This window comes from Stegodyphus dumicola, chromosome 3 (assembly GCF_044657685.1).
Source record: "Stegodyphus dumicola isolate Sdum_Otavi_A_Nest chromosome 3, ASM4465768v1".
Classification (NCBI taxonomy): Eukaryota; Metazoa; Arthropoda; class Arachnida; order Araneae; family Eresidae; genus Stegodyphus; species Stegodyphus dumicola.
The window spans coordinates 36365146-36391451 of record NC_140770.1 but is presented as its reverse complement, the minus strand read 5'-3'; the positions used below and the strand labels follow the sequence as shown (position 1 = coordinate 36391451).

Here is a 26306-nt window from a genome sequence, read left to right as displayed (position 1 = left end):
CAGCAAACCAGAGTAGGAATAACAAGTTTCTAATCTGAAGTTCTGAATCTTCTAAAAAAGTTCTTAATTCTAGTAACCTCTTTATCATCAAATATGTATTTCTTATCGCGTTGCTTGATCAATAATTGCTCTTTTTCCTGCTCGCTTCCTAAGAATGGCATCAATTGTGGGAGTTCTTGCTGCTATTGCTGCTTACCTAAATTTACCAGTGAGATTTGTAACTAAATGAATCAGTTTAATCACTAATGGCAAATATCACATCCATCATTCTCCCTTATATTTATTTATTAATGTGTCAATAATATAGAAAATAATTATTTATTAATGTATATAGTCCATAAATAAAAATAATAACTCAGCTTATCATTAATTTTTTCAATTCATTTTAATTTCATTTCAAATTCAAACTTTTTAACAAAATCTGGAGTCGAAGTCGACCTGTTTTTAGTGACTCCAGTTTCGACTCCTTTTACCCCAAAATCTACCCGACTCCACAGCCCTGGTTATTTAGCACATTTTAGGCTTAGCAACTAAGTATGTCAAATATATTTTTTCAGTTCTAAGCTTTAGTTACTCTAATATATATATAAGTTTTCATTTCAGAAAAATTTTGTTGCTCTAATGTTACTTATTTTATTTCACACACATATTCTAACTCTCTATTTTCATAACAAACATTTCATTTTTAACTTTCTATTTCATTCACATGTTATAATTTCTCTTTTTATTTAGTTTCATTTTTATTTTAACCCCTTGCCTGTGGAATATATTTGAGAAAAATGTGCCAAAAATGACAATTTTTTTTCTCTTTAATTTTGTTTGTTAAAGAGTTAGAAATCATCAAAATGTTAGAAATAGATAATTTTTTTAAAAAAATTTTTTAATGAAATAACTATTATATGCAATATTTTCACATATATGGGAAATGTTAATGGATTATAGTAATTTTTGCTCAAATTATAGCAAAATAAATCAAATGACATAATTTTCAAGATAAATAGAGTTAAACTAATACAACAATATTATTATTCATATCAACTGCCATGAATTCCATGTGTCTCAAATTCCTTTGAATTTCACAAATCCTTTACAATATGGTATTATATGAAAACATGACACATCACACATGCGTACATCACAGTCTTTACAATGAAATCGAGTTTTGTGACGTATCCTCTTTCCCTTTTCATCAGTTTTACGACAACAAAGGAAACAATGTCTGGTTGTAGTAGCCTTTTTCTTCATTGGTGGAATGTGTTCGGGACAGTGTCGACACATAAGTCACAACAAGTTCATAGTGGTCCTGTCGGCAGAATGTATGGCTTATTATCTTCAATGATTTATTCCACAATTTAGATTCTGTAATCCATATTATTTTTTCTACCACCTGGTGACTGATAAATAATAAAGGAATTCCAAAGTGCTTGATCCAAAACATGGAAAAATATCTTTATCTCTTTAGTATTTTTTCCACGTTTTCTAACAGTGGGGTAGTCTGTAAGGTGTTGATCAGTGTTGTCATAGTCAGCAACTACTTTTTAGGTTTCAGTTTCTTTCACTTCTTCCAATCTTCCATCACAATCATTTCTGCAGCTTGGACTGAAAAAAGCAGGTAAATGCGTCTTTCTTGTCATGCCATTTCAGGACTATGTCTTTCCCATGCTGAAAAGCCAGACCGTTACCTTTCTTTCTTTCTTTTTTTTTTTTTTTTTTTTTGAAATCGAATGGTTAAGTTTCTTAAGAATATTGCCTCTACAGTTCTGTATTATATATCTGTAGACTATTATTGCACAAGCTCATCAGTTAACTCTGGAGAAGTATAATAATTATCTGTGACCAAACAATATCTTTTGCCTAACAGAGATTTCATCAGTGGCATAACTACTCGACCAGATATGCCGAGATGTGCATATTTGCTGTCAAGCTTTGTGCCCTTTCCTGTGTAGATGATGCTTGAAAAAAAAAATGTACCCAATCTTACTCTCGCACAGCATAACTGTTTTTATGCCAAACCAAGATCTTTTTAGAGGCAAGATCTTTACTGAATCCATCCCAGTCTACACTTATATAGAACCAGGCTTTCATCAATAGTGGCATTACGATCAGGGATGTAAAGTAAACAAAATTTGGCATTGAGAAACTGAAAAATGGGTCAAATTCTTGCAGTTTTGCATTAGGGTGTATTTTAGAGTCAACTTCTTCATTGTTTACAAAATGTAAATATTTTCTTATCATTGAAAATCTGTCATAGGACATAACTTTTTGAAAGAATGGAGTTTCAAGACATATCTTTTTTGGCCAAAGCATTGAGACTATGGCTTCTGAATGTTCCTGTAAACATGGAGCAAAAGAAATATTTTCATTTCATTGTCATTTGTAGGCCCCCACCTTTTTTATCACTTTTTGGCTTCAGATGTTGCCTTTCAATGCTTTGTTACAAGTTTCAAAATGTTCTTATTTCAGTATTACACAGCTGTGTAATGTTGGAATCGTTTAAATTTTTCCTTCCTTTCAGAATTCTTTTCAAAATAATAATAAATATCAAGAATGTGTTCATCTACACTTACTGGTAAAGAAGTTGTCCCTTTTCAGCCACAAAATTTAAGTGACGGTTGCACCTCATAATTTGCAAATCAGGATTCTCTTTTTTTAAGATGCCTACAACACCAGTTTGCAAGCTTATTATTACTGATGCATTGTCAGCACCGAGTGCTAGCAGTTATCTAGAAATTACATTTTCTTTCAAAGATTTAATAATTAGCTGTGCTATAAGAAAGCCTATCAGATCTTCCTCTAAAGTGGATACAGAAATTAAACTACATTCAATTTCTGAAAATTCTAGATTTTATTTTTAAAAAAAATCCCATACATTCTCCTTGTTTAAGAACATGTTAAGAACATTCTTAAGAATATTGGCCCTTTCACTGAGCGAAATCGAAAAATACACAATGACAAGCTGTGCACATCACAAATGCAATACCACTGCCTTGATGAAAAGAAGGAAAGTTATTTGGGTATGATTTTTGAAACATACAAGAGTAATTTACCTTTTCTTGCAGACATAACTAAGACAAAGTATCTGAATTTGTTAAACTATTTATGAAACTCACAGCACACAGAGAAAAATGAAATAACAATCTTGATCTTGCTCTGTGCTCATAGGCTCTTATACTGATGAATAACAGCAGCACTTGATGCTCATTCAAGAACTGGAACATGACATTTTCAGACACATATTCTATCACACACAAAGCGAAAAAACGCCATAATGTCTCACTGATGAAACAACTTTTTGTTCTTTACAATGTACAGAAAAACCATGTACTTTCAGATGCTAAAAATAACATTTCTGGGTGCAAATAATAACACATTAATCCAAGCTACATTAAATAATGAAGTATTAAGCAAAGTTACATAAAAATCATAAGAAATTTTAAGAATAAGAGAAAGTTGGCAGAAATATATTGTAAATACGGTTGGCGGGAGTATGGTCGGAAATCAGGAGACTCCTGCCTAAATCACGACAGTTAGCAAACTCTGCTTCAGTTTTACATGTTTCTGGACTCGGTCTGCTAAAACTGAAAATTCTTATTAGATGTTTAAGCTATTTTACTTATATAGATTTTGATGCTATAATGTTTTTAAAAAGTGTTTAACCTGGCCTATGGGATTTCAAAATTTATATATGTTGGATTGTTTTTAATTGCAGGTTTTACTTTTGTACTCAGTCTACAAGGTATTTCTATCACCTTCTTAGCATGCCTGCACTGGTGTAGTGGTCAGCACACTCGTCGTGTATTCGAGAGGTCCATGGTTCAAGTCCTGACGAGGGCATTGCTCATTTTTCATGTCTCCTGCTTCGAAATAACTTAATCAAAGTCTGCTCAAAATAAATATTTATGCTTATTTTTGATTTTTTTATATTTTTGATGCTATATATTTCACAATTTTTTTATACTGCTTTCTTCAACTTGTAGGGATTGGAGATACAAACTACTTTGATTATTATTCTAAGATTATTTTAAATTTTAAACTTTTAATTTCTGCCTTTAACTAATTCAGAAACAGGCTGATTTATTTATAAATTTAGTTGTACCAACCCGCTGATGACGATGTGAATTCCTTATTTCATTTATAGTTTTGGCTTGTTTCGCATCTTTTTCTTGCAGTTTGCCATTGTGCTTCTGTTTTTTTTTCTTTCCCCCCCCATTTTTGAATTTGTTTATTTTGAATTGTAGGGGATGAATTTTAAATGCATTATTTATTAATTTATTTTGCATTATTACCACCATTTTTTGCTGCTTTCAGCATGAAATAACTTGCATGTGCACTGCACAATAGATGAAACTGCACTTCAGTAGAAATAATGAAAAACCATTAACTCCATATACAAGTGAAAATTTATTTAACCTTGCTGTTGATGCCCATTAAGAAATTTGAATGGAAAATTCACAGCTTTTACATAATGTAACAAATTTAGTTAAGATGAGAAAAGAAAAACTGTTTTCGATTTATAGTGCATATACACTTCATTTATACACCAAAGATTACAAATGCTGCTAAGAATGTTATTCGAGAATATAAAATACTTTTACCAGCTTGCCAAAACAAATGAAATTAATATAATGGAACTTATTTAAATATATCATCTAAAATACACTGGAATACAGTATGTAATTGCCTTGAAATGGAGAGCCAAGAAACAATTGTAATGAAAGTTACATAATTGGCCAAATTTTCCTGTAAATTGTGGGAAAAACTGAGAAGCAATAAATAAGAATATACAGTCAGAAGCTTTTAAATATGGCAGTCAAGCAAAACGTAGATCTCTTACTTCATTGGAAGCCATTTTCAGTAAGTTTAGATAAAATTCAGAAAGATTCTTACAGCATTCCTGAAGCTGTTAGAAGTATGGAAAGATCTTGCTTAAAATAATTTAAAAAATCTTGATAAAGTATGTATAGAATTATTTAAAACACAATATAAAAAAGCACCATCATCAGCACAATTTTTAGCATATTTTATAATCAAAACATAAAGCTGAAGCATTACTTGCAAGTGAAAAGGTACAGGCATTACAATTAGTGAAAGAAAAATATATTCACTGCTACAGAGAGGACTGAAAGATATTTTCAATTTTGGAACAGTACACGATAAATTAAAAACTTAATTAAAAGTAGCTGAAAATGCAGAAACCTTAGTTTTTTGTATAAAACACAGAATGTAAGTGGCAGTTATGCAGATATAATGAGATAAAGCATTTTGAAAAAGTTATCTGCATCCCCAAAAAACAACAGCAGAACAGATGCTTTTTGCCAATTCACAAGGTAACTAGCGAGTTGACGACTTTTTGAGGAGGTGCATAAAACCAAAAAATATCGGAGACAGAGTTTATATCACTGCTGTTACTACACCCAGTTATATGCAAAAAAAAAAAAAAATTTTCGGGAGGCACAAGTTGTATTTTAACCAAACGCAAGATAATTATACATGCTTATTTGCTTCTTCATTTTCTATAGCAAATGAGGTTCCGTGGCTAAGCATCTATTCTTATGTTCTATAAAATTATAAAACTGACAATTAATGCAGGAAGAAATATGCCAGACATTATTTTTTGGCATATTTCTTCCTGCATTAACAATAATATTATAAAACTTCCTACCTTTCTGGACACATAACAATCCCTATCTTTAACTTCTTTCTGTTGTTTTTCATCGGTAGATGAAACACAATCCAATCCATAGTTTTCGTCTTCATATTTCTTGTTTAGTTTATTATGTTTCTTCGCTTTTGCTAAAAAAAAGGGAACGATTTTTACATACATCTAAAATAGTTTGGTACTTGCATGTTAGCACAATCAATTTAATAGAAGTTGCCAAATTTTGAGATGTCACACTCTGGCACCAGTGCATCACTGATCTTCTGTTTAACAAGCAACAATGCTATTTTCGAATGCATTCTTTTTATTGTGTTCCACATTCCAGGGTTTTCATAGCCAAGTTGTGATATTTTTTTGTTTTAAACTAAATTTTAAAGTATGCGCTTGTAGTATTTGCCTGTGTTCGGTCTCATGATGGAAGAACACAGTAGTGTGCCATTAAATCAATAAAGGAAACAGTTGCTTTAAATTCATAAAGTGATCACTGTGAAATTTCTATCAGAACAAAAGAAACTAAAATCCATAAGTAAATTTACTGATTGATTTAAATGATAAATACCTAAAATATAAAATTTGTGTATATAAAATATATAATTTTTAAAATTATGATTTTGTTTTGCATTAATATGCAAGAACCAAAAATTCAAAATATATATAGCCACCACCATGCATTTTTGAATTATTTCATACTACAGTACAAAGTCTGTAATCCGGACGTCCATAATCCGGAATGATCTATAATCCGGACCTCAAAGCTACAAACTTTATACACATGCATAAATGCATAATGCGTTTATGCATGCATAAACACATGCGTGTTTAATGTATAACAGACGGTATAAGCTAGGCTAAAATTATCTAAGGAATTTCAGTCAATGTTGCAGATTGCGCTGTTCTTGATCTTCTAATTGGATCCGGCTTATTATTTTTTGCAGACTGTTAGAACAATTTTATAAAAATTAAGCTTGAACTTTTTATTATGTCAAAAAGAGTTTCCAATTCTGGAGCTGCCAAAAGATCTGCAAAGCGAAAGCATGTTTCGATGTCCATTAAACAAAAAGTGGAATTGCTGCAAAAAATGGATAAAGGCCCATCCGTCTCAAAATTATGTGAGAAATGTGGCATTGGAAAGTCCACAATATATGACAAAATATGGCATTGGAAAGTCCACTATATATGACACAAGAAAAAGGAACTTTTTGTGGAAACATCTTAAACAACTTACATTGAAAAAAATGTTTAATAAAGTAAACAAATAAGTACTAAGGTGTTTTTTTTTTTTTTTTTTTTTTGTAAATTTTGATATCCTTTAGATCACAATTGTTCTTTATTTCATAAATTACGATTTCACATTTTTAATTGTATAATTTCTGCATGCCATCTTACCAGATTTAAATTGATGATCTATAATCCGGAATGGCCGAAGTCCCGATGAGTCTGGATTACAGACTTTGTACTGTATTAGAAAATTACTTGTTCAGTAATAATGGAGATGCCGTATTAAAATACCAAATTATACATATACAACGAAACTAATAAGTAGCCTTAATATGCGAAAATACACGACTACAGTAAGTTTACATATGTGTGTGTGTATATAATGAAAAATACATTTTTATATCACTGATTTTTTAACACTTCATTAAAAAGCAAAATATATATATATATATAACCTGAACAGCTGATAATATATAAAAGGAATAAATAATGTCTCAATTAATAAGAATTCATCTTTAAATAGCTTAGTATACTGAACAAAACGTTGTCATTAATAAATCCTAAAAAAAAGGTAAGAAAATGCAATAATAAAAGAATAATAATAAGAATAATATAAGAAAAAGAATAATATAAGAAAAAGAATAATATAAGATTGATTCACTTCAGTTTCTTTTCAAACGGATAGGCTTAATAAATCTTGGAGGCATTATTGTGACATGTACCAAACTAAAATACAAAATTTGGAAATCATGAACTCAAATAGATAAATCATAATTAACTACCAAATATTTATGCAGATAAAATGATAGCTGGATCATAAAAAAAAGGCTCCTCCAAAATCATGGGTCATCTCATAGGTCAAATACGAAAAAAAAATTAGATTGAAATTTATATAAGTTAAAACCATAAAACAAATCACTCATCAATATATTTAAAATCTTGCAAAATCCTAACATTCATCTTCTAAGGCAAATAGCTTCTCAAGTACATCCTCATTTTGGTTGTTGAGAAGCTCGCCTATGGGTTCCATTCTGTACCTAATGACTCAGTTTCTGCTTTGTCATCAGTATAACAAATTGTCCTCACTGCCATCCTTAGCATAAGAAATCCCATGCTGTTTGAAGGATTTGATCATTGTTTCCACTTTTACTTTTTTTTTTACGATTTGATCATGAAATCACACAGCACATTGAGTGATGCAGCATACATAGCTCCTTTTTTTTTTTTTTTTTTTTTTTTTTTTTTGTGTGTGTGTGTGTGTGTGTACACTTTTTCAATACTCATCATCTAGTTATTCCAGTACACACGTGATCTCTGAATAGTTCATTCAATAAAGCCCCTTTTTCAAGGGGAAGACTTCCTTTACTTCACTTCTAAAGGTTCTAGTATCAAAGACTATGTATCTAAGGCTAAAGATTGTCTAAAAGTTGTATCGAGACGTCTAAAGGTTGAGAGACAATGAAGTTACACCACCCGTTATAGCAGCAACTTTAGTACAGTTCTGTTTTAACTAATTTTTAATGTTCTCCGTTATGCAACTGTGAAACATATACCATACATACAAGCTGTGTTGATTTTGTAGAGTATCTGGTTGCCTAAGTTATATGTTTTCCATCCACAATTTTACACCATTCTCATCCAACCACACCTTTTCATGAAAATATACAAAAATGCCAGGCAGGAATTTTATTTTATGAGCAGTTTTTCTTTTGAAAGTGTGTTTTAAATTTGTTCCATCTGCTGTGAATGTTAATACTACTGTAAACCTGGCTTTTTTCATGGCCTGTATTTCTGATGCAAACAGGGTAAACCATACCCCTTATTAAAACTCATTTGTATCTGAAAAATCCCATTTTTTGTTTATTTGTAAAATATGCACAAATTGTGCATTTCTTGTTTACCAACAAATATCATCAATAAAATTTAATCATTCCTTGCTTCTTGCTTCTTCTTTTCTCAAACCTTACAACACATATACATCATATACCAGTCACCAAAACATTTACTCATCGGAAATTTATATCCATAATAATAATATCCCCTAATTGGCTTGAGCAGTGCATTTTAATTACATAATTATCATAGAACAAAAAAGTCAATGTGATTTTTAGGTTGTTTATTTAACCTTTAAGGTGTTCATCTCAATCTATTCCTCAACGTTACGGACGCGCTGCATGCTTTTATCTAGATTTTGCACTGTTTCAAATGTTACAAAAGCATGCAATGTGTTCTAAAGTGGTTGTTTCCTTTACTAATAGATGGCAGCACTAGACTGAATGATAGAGACTTAAATACAATATTTCATGAGAATTGGTGCTTCATTTTTAGATGTGAAATGGCATTATTATTTAGTACTGATTATTTTGATTAACTAATTACTTCTTTTTTATTATATATTATTTATGATTTATTATTTTGATTAATTAATTAGGGTTCAATGGCAACAACTATACTAAAGTCATGCTTCTGAATGTTTTTACATACGCGCTTCTGAAAAAAAGCATGCCTTGGAGGAAGTGAAAAAAAAAACAACGTTGGAGGAAGATCTGAGCGACAAAAACTCAATGGCTTACGGGTTAATAGTGTTTGTAATTTTTATTACATATATCATATTGTAATTTCCAAATTAATTCATCTCCATTGACTGACTCCATTGAATGTAGAAAACAATTAATTCTCTGAGTTGATAATACTGAATTTTAGGGAAATCAAAAAAACATTTCTGACTCCAATGATAAATTTGGCTATAACATTATTACATCAAAATACTGATTTAAAAATCATGTATTTCAAAATTAAGAAAAATAAAAGAAGTTATTACAAGTTTGTATTCAATGACTTGAACAACATTATATAAGCACAAAGCTGCCAATTTTGAATCATGAAAAAACTGGAAAATTTTCATTTGGTACAACATAATTTTGAAAATATTTTATTTTGATGGATTTGGCTTTGTAATGAATCATTTGGATTATACATTAATTTCAAATTTAATTCATTATCAACAATTTTTATTTTATTTTTTAATTTAGGCTCATTCATTCAACTTGATCATGAACAGTAATGTTTTTTAAAATTTTTTTCTACTGACGAAACTTTAAGTAGAAAAGAAAAAAAACTATGTTTCTTTGCTTTTTTTCAAGAACTCATCACCAAAGTTTCCTTCATGGCATTTCTTTTTCCTTTGATACTTCAATAACTCTTATGAAACTAAATTTCAAAGAGATGATCTAGATTTAGATAAGTTAAAAATTAGAAGATTTGAAGATCTATCAGAAGGTTGAGAAATAAGATGAAAAATTAGGAGTCTCTCAATTTTTTATCGGATGATTTGGCAGCTCTACAGATACCAAACAGATAAATTGAGTGTTAAAAACCTATTGAGTGTTATAAACCTTTTAGTTCCACGTATGTTTTAAAGTCATGCAAATTATATGAAAAATTTTTATGTGATCACTTATCTATAAATCAAATAATAATCAAAAATTGTGTAAATGCAGCATATATTTCTTATTATCAATATTTTTCATACTTGGGGAATAACGAATAATTTCCACATTACTTTCTTCAGAATTACATTTGCTGTTTTCTGATCCTTTACAGTCTTTACTCTTGTGAATTACAAAATTGTCCAAGCTGAAAAGTTTCATGCCACATGCTCCACACTGTAAAATATCTGAAATAAAAGAAGTTATTAAATGAGCATATCATAATAAGCATAGCCTTACAAACAAATATTTGATGCATAAAAGTTACAAAATTCAGTTTATTCAACTATTTTATGATTATTGTGTAAAATATATTAATATATTTATATTAATAATATATTTTAACTGTTATGTTTTTTGGCTAAGTTCCTTTTGTAATTTTCTTACACGTTTATACCGAGAAATTTCTGTGCAGGGAAGGAAAGCTTCAACTTACAAATGTACTTTTAAATACGGTATAAATAAAATTAATATTTAATGAATGAGCATACTACTGTGTGGATAAACATAGCAAGGTACCAAATATTTGTAAAGTATTTTCTCTTTCCTTATCATATGCCTATGTGATGTAATTGGAAGCACATCCTGCTAGCAATCAGGAGGTCCAAAGTTCAAATCCTGGCAAGGGCATTGTGTATTTTACTTTTTTTTTAACCTTACCACATGCCTTTGTGATGTTGCAGCAAACATGTGATTCGAGAGACCTCAGTGGCTTCGAATATGTAGTTACTTGCTCGTGTTGCCATCCATTAGCAACACCAAGAAGTGCAGCAACATACGAGTTTCGCATGAACTTGAAGATGGTAATAATTTTGGGATTTCATCCTGGGTCTAGTTAATGCAAGTCAAATTCTCAACCACTAGTGTAAAAGAGCTTCTGTGCACTAGGTTCAAGGTCCTGGTGGTTTTTTCTAGTGATTCACATGATGGTTACATTAAATATGTATGCATACTGATGACTGCACCCATTATATTAAGTAAATTAATATCAGCTTTTGTACATTATTCTGAATATTAAAAATTTTATAAATCTTTTTCAATGTATTGCAATTTGTGCACTATACTATAATAAAAGAACAAGTCATCAGTGAATTTCAAAGTTATGAATAAATTAAAATCAATTGGATAAGTTTACTCTATGGGTTGAAATATTAATTTGTAAAAAATGTACTGATGCATATGAAGTTTTTGCAGGAAAAAAGGCTTCAAAGGTAAATCAATACAGCAGTATTTAAAAAAGCTATCATACCACAGGAGTCTGGTCTAACATCAGCTTCATCCATAGAAGAGAGCATGGACACATTAGATGTATCTTCGGATATCATGAATAATTTTTCTTTTCATATACTTCAACTAGAAATTGGAAGATAAATAGTTATATACTTTGATTTTAAATATTTTGAAATCTACTCTTAAAGTTGCTAATGAATTGTTAATTTTATTTCAAAATATAGCAAAAAGTTTAATGAATTAGCAAAAAGGCACTAGCATAAATCAAAAGACAGAATAAATTTTCTCAAATTTTAATGATTACTTCAAAAAAAAAAAAAAACAATAAAATACTTCATGAGTGCTTTGTTTATGTCATTATTTTTATTAATAAACATTTTAGAATTTTTTTAACAATATCATTTGCATGGAAATGGATGATTGGAAAATCTCAATATTTAATATTCAGTGGTACCTCAGTATACATCATTAATTCATTCCAGATCATTGGACGTATACCAAACAACTTTTCCAGTAAGAAATACAGGAAAACAATTAATCCATTCTTATAAAAAAATCATAATCTTATTATCATAATACTGTGTAATACTAAAATACAGATATAGTGGAAGAAATATTTACTGGAAAGTACTGCATGATTCTATGCACACATGTTTTTCTGTTATTCAGATCAAAATAAATATTTTAACATCTCTGATCATTGTTTGGCAACTGATTTCAGCCCCTTGCAATATCAGCCAATTTAACCACTTATTGCCTAGTTATTCCGAGTTAGCTCAATCATCAAACATTTGTCGAAAATAATTACCACGAGGTAATTCATGATTCATAGTTCATGAGAGACTTTATTTACTTATTCTAAATAAACTAACAATGTGTTTTGCAGATCTGATGGTGATCTTTATGAAGTTTTGTTGAGACTGTGTGAATTTTATTTTGCAGTTTGGCGGAAAATATGCTAATTAGAGCTTGTAAATTCATTCTTTTAGGATATCATCTACAGTTTCTTCAGAAACATGCTATTTTTGCACACTTAACATGCCATGTGTAGTACCATGCTTCAAGGCCTACAACACTGTTCCTAATTTCAACTCAACTTTTTTTCATATTTTCTCTATACAAATAAATATTCAATTTATGATTATTAAAATCCAAAATTATTTCAAAATTATTTTTTGATTTCATGCTTGACAAAAACCTAGTCTCCACAAAGAGGTCTACCTGTAAGTTGTTCAACTGATGAAATTACTGAAGAACTTAAAATTCTTAAATTTAAGGTTAAAAAAAGGGGGTTGTTCAAATGCACCGTCTTAAGTGGTGGAAATGCTTTCCATTCTTCAGGAACACAGAAAGGGGTGCAAAGTCTTTAGGGTCCCCAGGTGCTGAAAACCTTAGCTACGCCTCTGCCCATATTCCTATACCAAGTGCAATTGATTGATGAGTCAGGTGACATTACGACATTTCTATTAGAGCTGTGGAATCGGACATTTCTATTAGACCGACTGCAACTCTGACTCCGACTTCTGGAATTTTAAGGACTCTGACTCCCTCATATATATGTAAACATATACACTTGGGTTACAGCTTATTTTTTCAATATAAAAGAAGTAATCGATGCTACAGAAAGAAAAAAAAAAAAAATTGGTGGCATTGCAAATTATCTATATTAATTAGCATTTATTATGAAATGGAAAAACTGGCATTAGTTATTTCTAGGAAACAGTATAGCTTCGGCAAGATCTTCTTTGTTGGAAGGTCACAGATCCGATTTGATAAACTTCAGAGCTGAGAAGAGTCTTTCCACTTTAACTTGAGTAGGAGAAGAGCTGTTACTGTTAGGGCTTTAACAAGTATCATCTATTATTTTATAAAACAACTGCTTATCTATTATTTTTAATTCTGAGTTACCAATAAAAACACTACACATTAGATTTTCTATTATTACTACTAAAACTTTAATAACTAGTACAGAAAGTGTATCAAAAATAAAAAAAGAACTTCATCGTCTTTTCAATTAGTCATCCAAGTGTAAAGTGACCACACGTCCCAATTTTGGCGGAACAGTCCCACTTTTTGGAGGATTGTCCCGCGTCCCGCCGATTTTTAAAAATGTCCCGCTTTTTAGAAAACATCTGCATTTCTTATTTTAAATATTCTGTAAAAATATATTACCTATTATTTATTAATTATTATAGCAAATATAAAGAAATAAAGAAGCACATAAAATGCATGCAGAGTAAACTAAATTAGGCAATATAACGAGTTAGATTTACTCGATGGTGTTCAATCATTGTCGTTACATCTCGTCAAGAACATGTTTGTTATTGGAGGAACAGTAGCCCTAGCAGTAGCTGAAGGGCTATTTGCTTTCCACACCATAAACCACAATCAAGGTTTCAGATCAATTGATTATACGTCGCAAATAATCAAAACATTGTACGACAAAAAATTTGCATGTGCAAGGACAAAAACCAAAGCAATTATTTGTAATGTTTTTTCACTATATTCGTTTTCACAATTGCAGAAAGAATTAGATTAAATGCACATTTATATCCATATATTATGATGCTTCCCAGGAACAAATGCAGCAACAGAACGTGTTTTTTCTAGTCTCAATAAAATATGGACAATTGAAAAAATGCAGCTGAACATTAAAACTTTAAAATCTGTATTAGGCCTAGAATATACTTTGACCAAATCATGTGAGAAATTTCACGACATTTTAATAAATGACCCAAATTTATTACAAAGTATTCACTCGGATAAAAAATATGGGCTGATCTTTAGAATATGGTAACTGGTAGTTTGGCGACATTTTGGAGGCGATAAAGGTTACTACCTGGGACTTTGGTAATAATGTGAGCAGTACTCAGTTCCGATTACGCATTATTTTGTGTGAGGGAAATGAGAGATCATGGGATATGTCATGTGATATTAATGGACGAATTACGGTTCTTTAATCGGAAAAAGGGGGAAATCTGGAAAAAAACTGGAAATTTTGTATTTGGCTTTATTCTGTGTTGTGTGAAATAGTGTTTGTTAATTTTTGGAACCCATGGCCCTAAATAAAGTGAATTCGAAATGGGTATTTAGTGGGATTGAAAGGGGTAGTAATAAGTGTTTCTTTAAGGTTGTGCGAGATAGAAGTAAAGATGTTTTATTAAGTTATTTATTTTACCTGGTACCTTGCTGTGAACTATAAGTATGATTTTAAAGATCCTGAAACAGAAATAAGAAAAGTTTATCGGACACATAATCAAGATTCTGAAGAAGATTAGGTAAGTTAGTATTTTTAATTATTCGAGGATATTATTTTTATGCATTGTTCTAAATGTAAGGTGGAAGTAAAGTAATTTGGTATTATTGGGAAAATTGTTATTAGCAATGATTTCGTTTAAAGTAATTAGGATTGTAAGCTAATTTTTATTAATTTAATGTATGTGCTTATTTATATTTTAAGTAGAGTTTTTGAATTTAATTATATTTTAATTAAATGATAGTTATTTTGTGAATTTTATGTTTGTAGGAATTTGGTATACGTTTTGGTTGAAGTAAACGTGCATGGAAATAATTTAAATATTTGACACTAAGTATTTGTAATGTTTGTGGTATGAATTCGTTGGTGACGTTTATAATATAATAGATAATTTAGAGGTAAAAGTTTTTGGATATTTTATTTATTTTATACGTGGAAATGTTCGTATTTGGAAAGGGTATATACTTTTTCATTATTAGGTAATTTCATATATGTTCTTTTTAACGGGTTTAAAGATTCAGAAAATTGTCATGCATTTTCGTGAAATTTTTCTAATTTATGAGAAAAAAGGAGTGTACATGGATATGGTGAAGAGTGTGCGCAATGCCATTTTTGTGCAATTCTGGGATTTTTTTTTTTTTAAGTAAAAATAAGTCGACATGTACATGGTTTAGTAATATTTTAATTAAATGATAGTTAATTTGTGAATTTTATGTTTGTAGGAATTTGGTATACGTGTTAGTTGAAGTAAACATGCATGGAAATAATTTAAATATTTGACACTAAGTATTTGTAATGGTTGCAGTATGAATTCGTTGGTGACGTTTATAATACAATAGATGATTTAGAGGTAAAAGTTTTTGGATATTTTATTTATTTTATATGTGGAAATGTTCATATTTGAAAAGGGTATATACTTTTTCGCGATCAGGTAATTTCATATATGTTCTTTTTACCGGGTTTAAAGATTCAGAAAATTGTCATGTATTTTCATGAAATTTTTCTAATTTACGATAAAAAAGCAGTGTACATGGATATAGTGAAGAGTGTGCGCAATGCCATTTTTGTGTAATTCTTGGATGTTTTTTTAAGTAAAAATAAGTCGACGTGTACATAGTTTATGTGTATGAGTTATTTTGAAAAACGCGTAAGGAGTATGGTATTGTGCACTTTTTCCCAATTTTGCAGTGAATATTTGTCATGATTAAGCAGTTTTGTTAGATAAAATTTATAGCATAAGTGTAATTCGGCTAGTAGATTGTTGGAAGAAGTGTTCAGTAGATAAAAAGAAAAGAAACATGTCGGCGGCGGGGAAAAAAATAGAGGGTTGCTGTAGGAGAGTTGGTCGCCAAATTTTTGCCAAAAAATAAAATATTAAATTAATTAAAAACATAATATTCAATTTATGGTTTTTTACAAATACTTTTATAGTTACCAATAGTTAATAACAAATATATTTTTAATATTTATAAACAAGTGTATTAATGTATATAATAAGATTTTTTTTTGAATTATTGGTCTGCTTTCATAATTCTCATTTCATTCCATTTGTCCCGGTTTGTCTCAATGAAAATGTGGTCACTTTATCCAAGTAATACGAAATTCACCAGATTTTATGCCAGAAAATGTGTAAAAACATTTTTTTCTTATAACTTTATTTAGTAGTTAGAAAGACATGCAACAAATACCAGCTATAAATTGTTTTTATCAATCCTGTATCTCTTATCATCACTTTCTCTAGATTCTAACGATTTTAGGAATATATTTTGGACAGTCAGGCAGGTGTGAAAATACAGCATCCTTTCGCAACCCTGGATGATTCAAATTTATATTTACAGAAGCTCCTTCTTTTACATTAAAATGTTCAATTATTCTCTGAATATCTGATTCAAGGAAATGTTTTTCATAAACTTAAGAAGGATAACAAATTCAGTATCAACTACCATTTATAGATTCATTATCAAATCCCGCAAATGTTTCAATATAAAATGAAAATACAAGTTTTCGTACAAGACATTAGGTTTCCATTCAGAAATAAGTTTGACACTGGAAAATACTATCTAGTTGAATTTCAACATGTACTTATTATCCTGGCTTTCTGAAAAGATTATGAACATTCTAATAATATTCAAAAAGTTCCTTCTCAATTATCATTAATTAAATATTACACGTTAATTAGTATGTCAGCATATTTCCTTACAGATTTAATTAAATGCTTTCAGATCAGTGACTAGCTGTTATGTTATTTGTTAACTTTATGAATTGAATAACTGCTATGTTTCTTGCTAATCATAGCACAGTTAATTTCGGATTTTGTTGAATTCAAAATAACATTATGGAAATTTAAACAATATTAAGCATGAAATAAGATCTAATTTTTCGATTATCAAGAAATATGTAATTTTTTCTAATTAGAGTATCTTTTCCAATTAAAAGATCATAAAGGGCAAGAAATTTAATATAAAAAAAAATCATGCATACCTTAGAATGCTTTAATGGATTGAAATTCCGCCAGTGAATCACATGTAACCAATTCTTGCACATAAAATCCGATTTGGTAAATGAAAACATGTGCATTTTTTCTTATGGGTTATTTTCTAAATGGTTGGGTACATAGAAGATATAAATCTTTCTTCAACAGAATATCTGTAATATGAGTCTTCTAGGATTCACTGCTATTTGTTAATAATTTTTACGAACAGAATATACAAATCTCCCGCTACGATTACAAACACAAGTTACCGCAAGAAGGTTTGTACTGCCACGCCCATCTAGAGAAATTTCAATTCTAAATTCATGCTTTCACCGTGCACAAAGCCTTAGGGAAAAAAATCAATACGGACAGTGAAATAAAAGAATTAAAGCAATTACTGCCAAAAAAAATACGAAAATGAATTACTGCCTATAGTTCCCCATCTCAGAATCTGCTGCATTCCCAAGCGATGCATATTTAAGTCCCAGAAAATTATGAGATATATTCCGGAAGAGAAGAGGAGGAAGAATGACCTGTTTGTTTACATTGGCTCGCGGAGTATTCAAGCACTTCTTTCAATGAAGGTGGTTAGTATCATTTCTGAGATTTTGAAAGTCAAGAAAATTACTGAATTATTTAAAGGCTTCCAGTTACAGTAAATAATAAAAAAAAAATTATCTATTAGAATGGCTTGAGATCCATGCGTTTGGAAAAGACCATCAATAAATTATTCATTATTTTCTCAGTTTTTAGACATCTTTTGATGAAATAATTTAAAAACTGCTGCATATACTCTGAAATGTTGCTAACATTGCGGATATTCTGGTTCTCGGATTACTTAATTTTAACATCTTAATTTTCTCCGTATATTATATTTTAAAACAGTGCATCAATAATTAAATACATTTTAATTTACTGCGATTAGCATAAACTTGGTTTGCACTTGATTCCTACATTCTATTATTTCTCAGTTCAGCGCATTCTTACGTATTCAATAAATACTTAAAGGATTATTAGTTACTTATTTTGAGCTCGTTATTTCCTGATAATACCATCTAGAACAGATTTCAAGTGTGCCTAAAAGCATTCTGCAGCTGTTCATGAAATATGTCATTTTGATAGTTTAAAAGCCTTCTCACGTTAACACCTGAAATTAATTCGGTAAGATTAGTGTTTCATATGCACGGACCCTGGTGTTAGGTGGTTAAAAGAATTAAACTCTTTCTGAATATAATGTTTATGATGACTGTTTATGAATATGCCCTTTTTTACATCAAAGGTAACGTATTTGAACAGTAACATTTCACGATGTTTATAACCCTGGTGAAATTTTTTCGATCTCGTTTTAATCAAAACAGTGAAATTTTGGTTTCTCATACAGTTCTTTCGATCTTTCAAATTCAAAATATATCGAAAACTTGTTTCCACACTCAAATGACAAGAAATTTGTTTTTGACACATCCATCGTCCTCAAGTTATGTCAAACAAATAACATGTAAATTTCAATAACTATAACTAAAAATTAATTAACAATGAAATCGCATACAACGAAGATAAGTAGAAACTTATCGCTCAGTTAGGGTTGACAACACCAAGGCCAACTAGATATCTAGTTGACAACACTCGCTCCCACTACTGCCTGCCTTACAGCAAATCGGCGTAAAATGCTTGTACCTGGTCTGATTGTGCGCATGCGCTAACATATAGGTTGTGCGAACTAAGAATTTGTAAGGAATCTCCCTTACAAATTGTAAATAAGCCTCTATGCTATTCTGACCGTCGATGCGATTAGCTACTGCGCTGGTGAACTAGAAGAGATGGTACAACTAGTGAAGTCGTTACTTGATGGCCAGGAAAAAAAGAAAATTAAAATTAAAAAAACCTGAAAAGCTTTCAGATTTTACATTACACCCAAAGGTGCTTTTTTTTTTTTTTTTTTTTTTTTACGTTTTATGTGTTACCTTTATTTATTAAATATCATGTTCTTCCCACTTAAACCATAAAATTCAGTTCAACGGCAAAATTGCAAAATAATTTTTAAATGAGCACATCTTTAGAAGTCAAGCACGCTAGAGATAAAAGTGTTTTCTTAACAGTGTTGCATTGAAATTGTTAATCAAAAATTCGCTAAAGTTTTACGAAATAAGAAATCGAATAATAAGCAAATTCCAAATTCGGGCTTCCGGATCCCCATATTCGGGGTTAAAGATTTATTTAAGTTATTCAAAATTTAATGTCTCTAGGTATCGTTGTTTTATCACAATGCGAGAAATATACCATACACTTATGCCGATTCTTCATTATTTATTTTTTTTAATATAATACAGGGCTGTAATATTTGGTGGCAATAGTTTGAAAAGTGATCCGACATTTATCGTGAACTGCCAAAACGAAATTAATAGCTTTTCTTTCTAACACACTTTGGGCTAATAAATATTAAAAAAAAAAAAAAAAAAAAATCTGAAAGCTTTTAAATTTTACATTACGCCCAAAGGGGCGATGTTACCTTTATTTATTACATACCGTGTTCTTCGACCTTAAACATAAAATTCAATTCAACAGCAATATCGCAAAATAATTTTAAAATGAGCATATCTTTAGAATTTCTGATACACAGTGTCGCTCGCTGGATATAAAATAATTTTTTTCCGCACAGTGTTACCATTGCTCGCTTTGAAATCGCTGAATTTGTTGATAAAAAACTCGTTAAAGTGCTACAAAATATGAAATCGGTAATAAAACAAATTCCAAATACCCATATTCGGATTTAGACTACATTATTCAAAATTTGATGGTTCTGGGTACCGTCGTTTTATCACAGTACGAGAAATACATATATTTGTGCAGATTCTTCATTATTTAATTTCTGTAAATATAAGACAGGGCTTTAATATTTGGTAGCAACAATTTGAAAAGTGAACCGACATTTATAGTGAACTAACACAAAATGCAGGAAATTAATAGAACTTCTGGGCTAATGCCGTTTGTGCTAAAAAGGCAGCTCGCGCTTGAAGATGCACGCAATGTTAACGTTAATGGAACGCTTCGAAATCGTTGAGTTTGTTAATCAAAAATTCGTTAAAATTTTAGAAAATAGGAAATAGATAATAAAACAAATTTCAAATTTGGGCTTCCAGATGGCCATATTCAAGCGGAAACGTGTGTTATTCAAAATTTGATGGCTCTAGGTACCGTTGATTTAACACAATGCGAGCAAACTTTTATAGTGATCCAACGCAAAATGCCGAAAAGAAATTAATAGACCTTCTGAGGAAATTGCCCGTTGCGCTAAAAAAAAAAAAAAAAAAAAAAAAAAATTGAAAGGCTTTTAGATTTTACATTACGCCGAAAGGGGCAATTTTTTTTTTTTTTAACGTTTTGTATGTTACTTTTATTTATTAAATATCATGTTCTTCGCACTTAAACCATAAAATTCCCTTCAGCAGCAATATCGTAAAATAATTTTAAAATGAGCATATCGTTAGAGATTCCGATACACAGCATAGCGCGCTAGAGATAGATTTTCTTTTTTCCTGTACAGCGTTGCCATTGCTCGTTTTGAAATCGTTGTTGAGTTTCTTAATAAAAAACTCATAAATGCTGTACAAGATATGAAATGGATAATAAAAAAATTTGAAATCGTTGTTGAGTTTCTTAATAAAAAACTCATAAATGCTGCACAAGATATGAAATAGATAATAAAACAAATTCCAAACCTGGGCTTCCAGATGCCCATATTAGCGTGGAGACGTACGTTATTCAAAAATGGATGGCTTCAGGTACCGTTGTTCTATCAGAATGCGAGAAACATACATACATTTATGCTGATTCTTCATTATTTAACTTCTTTAAAGATATAATCCAGGACTCTAATATTTGATGGTAACAATTTGAAAAGTGATTCAGACTTTTAAAGTTTTTGACGCAGAATGCCAAAATGAAATAGCTGAAAATGTCATAGCTGACAACTCTCCCGGTTTGATTGGGTTCTTCCAACTTTGGATATTTCCAATTTTCATCACATCTCCGGATAGATCAGGGGTCTCCAAACTACGGCCCGAGGGCCACATCCGGCCCGCGGATAGATTTTGTCCGTCCCGCGGAGAGCTAGCATACTTGAAAACTCCTTTTTGAGAACATATTTTTTATAGAAAATTAAATTTAGTTTACTGAAGTATTATAATTTTATGTTGAATAATTATTAATATGACATCTACATTGATATGGTCATGGGCTAACTACTCATAACATTGTTGTAGGCTTATTGTTATTGTTTTTGTGATAAGTTGGATAAAGAAACACAGAACTATAATGAGTAAAGACATGTATAATATGCAGAAAATTTAACTTCAGTATATAATAACTAACAAATTATTGAAATGAATCCAACTAACATTTTATACATTTTAAATAAAAACATAACTTATAAAAAGTATAATGACATATGAAATACTAGTGAGATTTATGTAATTGAGATTTTCCACTGACAATAGTTTGTAGTTGTGGACTAATTTTACTTGTACCAATTATTAAAAGAGATTTAAGATGCTCATCAGTTAATTTAGATCTGTAAACATTTTTTGTGTACTTCATTTTGGAGAAGGTCTTCTCACACAAATAAGTAGTACCAAAAACAGAAAACAGCCCATGAGCAAATTTATGCAAATTATCAAATTGTGTCAGTGGAAGACTCTTATAAAATTCCAACAAAGATGAGTTTTGATATTTGTTCTTAATTATATCACTGCACTGTAGATCAATCATTTCCATTTGAAGTTCCGGGGCTAGGGTTTCAATGTCAGTATCAAAAGGATTCTGAAAAATCTTAATTTGATTCGCAATGGCATCAAAGTCCGAGAAACGAGTATCAAAATTTATTTTCAAAGCACTCAAAGTTTCGATTGCAAAATCGATAGGAAACTCAGTCTCAGTGGTGTGGCTGAATATTTCACATGTTTTAAAATGTGAAAAACATTTACTTCGTAGTTGTGATTGAAACAGTATCAATTTCTTCCGGAATGATTTGATATTAGTGTATAAATCAGGAAGATGCTGGTTTTCTCCTTGCAATCTCAAATTCAGTTCGTTCACATGTTTTGTCAAATCAACATAGAATGCTAACTTCCACAGCCATGCGTTGTTTTGTAATTCAGTAAGAGGGCGATGCTTTTCATTCAAAAAAATTTCGATCACTGCTCGAAGTTCAAAAAAGCGCTGAAGGACTTTCCCACAACTAAGCCAACGTACGGCAGTATGATAAGGTAAGTCATTTTCTCCAATCTCTTCAATAAATTGTCGGAATTGTCGGTGATTCAGCCCAAAAGATCTGATAAAATTAACAGTTGATATGACTGGTTTCAGAACTTCAGACATATCCAAACATTTTCCGCACAAAGACTGTTGATGAATGATACAATGTAAGACTAATGGTTTTGAACCACCGTCATTTTCTACAGCCTTTGACACAAGAGCGACGACTCCTTTATCTTTCCCACTCATGTTTTTGCCTCCATCAGTTGTAATACATTTCAAGTTTTTCCATCGAAGGTTCTTTTGATTAATGGCCATTTCAACTCCTTTAAAAATATCTGTACCAGTAGTTGTGCCATGAATACTATACATATCAAGAAGTTCTTCATGCATTTCATAGCTTTTATCTACTCATCGAATATAAATCAACACCTGAGCAGTATCTGACACATCCGTTGACTCATCCAAGGCCAAAGAAAACCACTCAACATGTCCATTTTTGTCGAACAGTTGAGAGGATATATTTTCAGCGATGTTTTGTACCCTTAGAGCCACAGTGTTTGCTGACATACTGACAGTTTTTAATAAATTTACCTTTTCAGGGCATATTTCTTCGGCTACTGCAATTATGCATTCTTTTGCAATTGCAATATGCAAAGGGATCATTTCTCCATCGGTGAATGGTTTTCCACGTTTTCAATTTCAAGAGCCACACGAAAGCTGGCACGAGTTGCAGCCTCTTGTTCAGTTTTGAGTTTTGTAAATGGAGATTGCTGCGATTTCAATCCGCGCTTCATAGCTTCAAATTTTTCTGTCGCAAACTTCCTGTATATTTTGAGTAATTTTGAAAATGTTTTGTTTCATAATGACGTTTAATGTTATATTCTTTGAGAACGGCTATGCTTTCATTGCAAATCAAACATAGCGCCTTGTTACTGGACTCAATTACGAAATACTGAATGTTCCACTGATCTTTGAATTTTCTGCATTCACTATCAATTTTTCGCTTCTTTTCCATACTACTAAATCACACACAATTCAAATCAAAATACTGTTACAAAGATGTCTTAAACACGCACAAACACGTTTTAAGGAGGTACGCACTATTTTATTTCACAACAGTGTCATAGGAACTGACTTCAGTACGTGCTATTAGCGCCATCTGTTAGCGATAGAAGGTACTACCTATTTCCACTTGTGTCCACCAGATGTCGTGTCACGTTACTCCTCATGGCTCGTACTCTACGACTAATCTAGAAATTACAGATAATGACAGGAAAATTAATGCAGTCAAAAGTCGTTAATCCGGACTCTTCGGGACTTCGGCGATTCCGGATTATCGATTTTTCCGGATTATAGATCATCAGTTTAAATCTCGTAAGATGGCATGCACAAATTCTAAAATTAAAAATATGAAACCGTATTTTAGGAAATAAAGAACAATTATGATCTAAAGGGTATCAAAATTTACAAAAAAAGAAGCTTAATATTTATTTGTTTACTTTATTAAACATTTCTTTCAATGTAAGTTGTTTCGTTTTATGTGATAATACTTTATCTTTAATTCTATAAACAGACATAATTTCTTGTTCAGTTAAAAAGCTCCGCTGTTCAAGTCCCCTAATTGCTGTGCCGAGAATACCGACTAACTTGTCAATCGAAATTTTTTCGTTTTCACTAACCTCTCTGTCACCTTCTTCATGTCTTTATCCAATTTTTGCAGCAATTTCACTTTTTGTTTGACGGACATCGAGACATACTTTCGTTTTGTAGATCCTTTGGGAGCTCCAAATCGGAAATTGGCATAATCGAAAGTTCAAGTTTACTTTTATAAAATTGCTCTTACAATCTGCAAAAAATAATAAGCTGCATCCAGTTCGAAGATTAAGGTATAACGCAAGCATCAACATTAACTGAAATATATAATTGTATAATTTTAGTTTATATCGTCCGTTATACGTTAAACGCGCACGCGAAAACGTATTCTGCACTTGCGCACACGCATATGCGCGTGCGCGTAAAGGTCTTACGCGCACGCGTAAACGCCTATGCGCATGTGTCAACGCGGCGCATGCGCAGAAAGTTTTCAGCTTTGAGGTTCGGATTATAGATCATTCCGGATTATGGGTGTCCGAATTAACGACTTTTGACTGTAATATGCAGTGTTGCCGTTTTGCGGACTTCAGTCCGATTTGCAGCCTTTTTTAAACGTTGCGTACTTTTTCGGACTTTTTTTTTCATCAGTGGACTATTTCACTTTTTACCACCGGCAACAATGATAATATGGTTTTGGCCCTCGGAACTTACTGGAGTAATCAGTATGGCCCTAAGGCTGGAAAGTTTGGAGACCCCTGGGATAGATAATGAAATGTCCCCGTTTTTGGAGGCTATTTTTTTAAGCTATAAATCTCTGTCATAAAACTTCGTTCTGCCAAATCCGCTTGCGTGGGACAGCAAGCGGATATAGCAGAAATAATATATTGAGAATTTTCCCCAAAAAAACATTAAGAATTTCCAAAAATAATCGATTACGATTATAATGATTATAATTACATATTAAATATAAACAAAACATTAAGAATTTCCAAAAATAATCGATTACAATTATAATGATTATAATTACATGTTAAATATAAACAAAACATTAAGTATATTCAGAAATAATTTATTACGCAGCATTTAATTAAAAACAGTGAAATTACAGTTGTTTAATAAACATCTGATGTTTAGTAAATTTCAATAAATAAATAAATAAATAAATATAAATAAAAATAAAATAAAATATAAAAAAAAATCTAAACTGGATTCGCCCTAAAATGTGTGAAATAAAATAATTATATGACGTCTTGACCACAACACTCAAAAATTGCAGTTGCTCTTAAAATCATTGTATTTATGTTAATTCTAAAGCCGCCAATCAATATAAAGATATTAAAAGCAACTGCAATTTTTTAGTGTTGTGGTCAAGAAGTCATATAATTATTTTATTTCACACATTTTAGTGCGATTCAAGCTTAGATTATTTTTTTTAAAGTTTTTCGTTTTGATTAATTTTTACCCCTCTTTAAAAAAAATATTTCCCAACAATAAATAAAATTTACTTAATGTGCAAATTCTATTCCTCCCCTAAGGGATTTCTCCAACACAATATTCCTATTCAATTTTTTTTTACTAAAGTGTATTTTAATTATACTGCCATTTTAGGAAAACACAACCAATGTTTAATCAATTAAAATTTGTATTTAATTTGTTTTACATCATCATATAATATATTACGAAGTTTATCTTTAAAATACTATGTACATGAAAAATGTAATTTAATTAATTTATCGTACTTATTACTTCATTCATTTTTGTCATATTTAACCTTGAAATATATAAAACGGGGAGTTATATGGATCAGGTTCTTCAACTATTTATAATAGGATACTAACGTAGCATATATTAATATCTAATTAGACAATCTAAATTTTATGTTCTTTAGCTAATTTCCTTTAATTCCTATTTAGAAAATCCCGAATAGGGAAGGAAAGCTTTTATTTATTAAAGGTACCTCCAAACACTATGAAAATAAAAGAAAATAATTACGCAAACTTAATAATTTGTATCAAATACTGATGTAAAACAAAATTAAATACAAATATTTAATGATTAAACTTTAGTTGGATCTATCTTAGTTCTATAAATATCTACAGTAGATTAAGACAATTCAGATAAAATAAAATTTAATTA

The 26306-nt window shown here is 30.6% G+C and overlaps 2 protein-coding genes across 2 annotated transcripts in view; both read right to left on the bottom strand.

Annotated features, from left to right (window-relative positions):
* Positions 1 to 17774, bottom strand: part of LOC118197742 (uncharacterized) — an 84261-nt gene extending 66487 nt beyond the window's left edge. Inside the window, exons 1-4 of the mRNA XM_035369283.2 lie at positions 17333 to 17774; positions 11615 to 11718; positions 10410 to 10553; positions 5663 to 5793 (exon numbers count right to left, since the gene is read on the bottom strand). Of these exons, the coding sequence (XP_035225174.2) occupies positions 5663 to 5793; positions 10410 to 10553; positions 11615 to 11690 (351 nt within the window). The 5' untranslated portion in view covers positions 11691 to 11718; positions 17333 to 17774. The remainder of the gene's footprint in view (positions 1 to 5662; positions 5794 to 10409; positions 10554 to 11614; positions 11719 to 17332) is intronic.
* Positions 16912 to 22967, bottom strand: LOC146997967 (protein FAM200A-like). Its single transcript, XM_085812416.1, has 2 exons — positions 22304 to 22967; positions 16912 to 16949 (listed from the first exon to the last, which is right to left on the bottom strand). The coding sequence occupies exons 1-2, from the start codon at positions 22965 to 22967 to the stop codon at positions 16912 to 16914; spliced, it is 702 nt and encodes a 233-aa protein (XP_085668542.1).
* Between the last annotated feature and the right edge of the window lie 3339 nt (positions 22968 to 26306).

Bases quoted from the DNA above. Each gene is read 5' to 3' on its own strand.
- LOC146997967 (XM_085812416.1), bottom strand. From the start codon at position 22,967: ATGCATGAAGAACTTCTTGATATGTATAGTATTCATGGCACAACTACT. The intron at 16,950-22,303 runs GTAAATGTTTTT...TAATCTTTTCAG, and splicing joins GTTTCAATCACAACTACGAA to AAAGCCAGGATAATAAGTAC.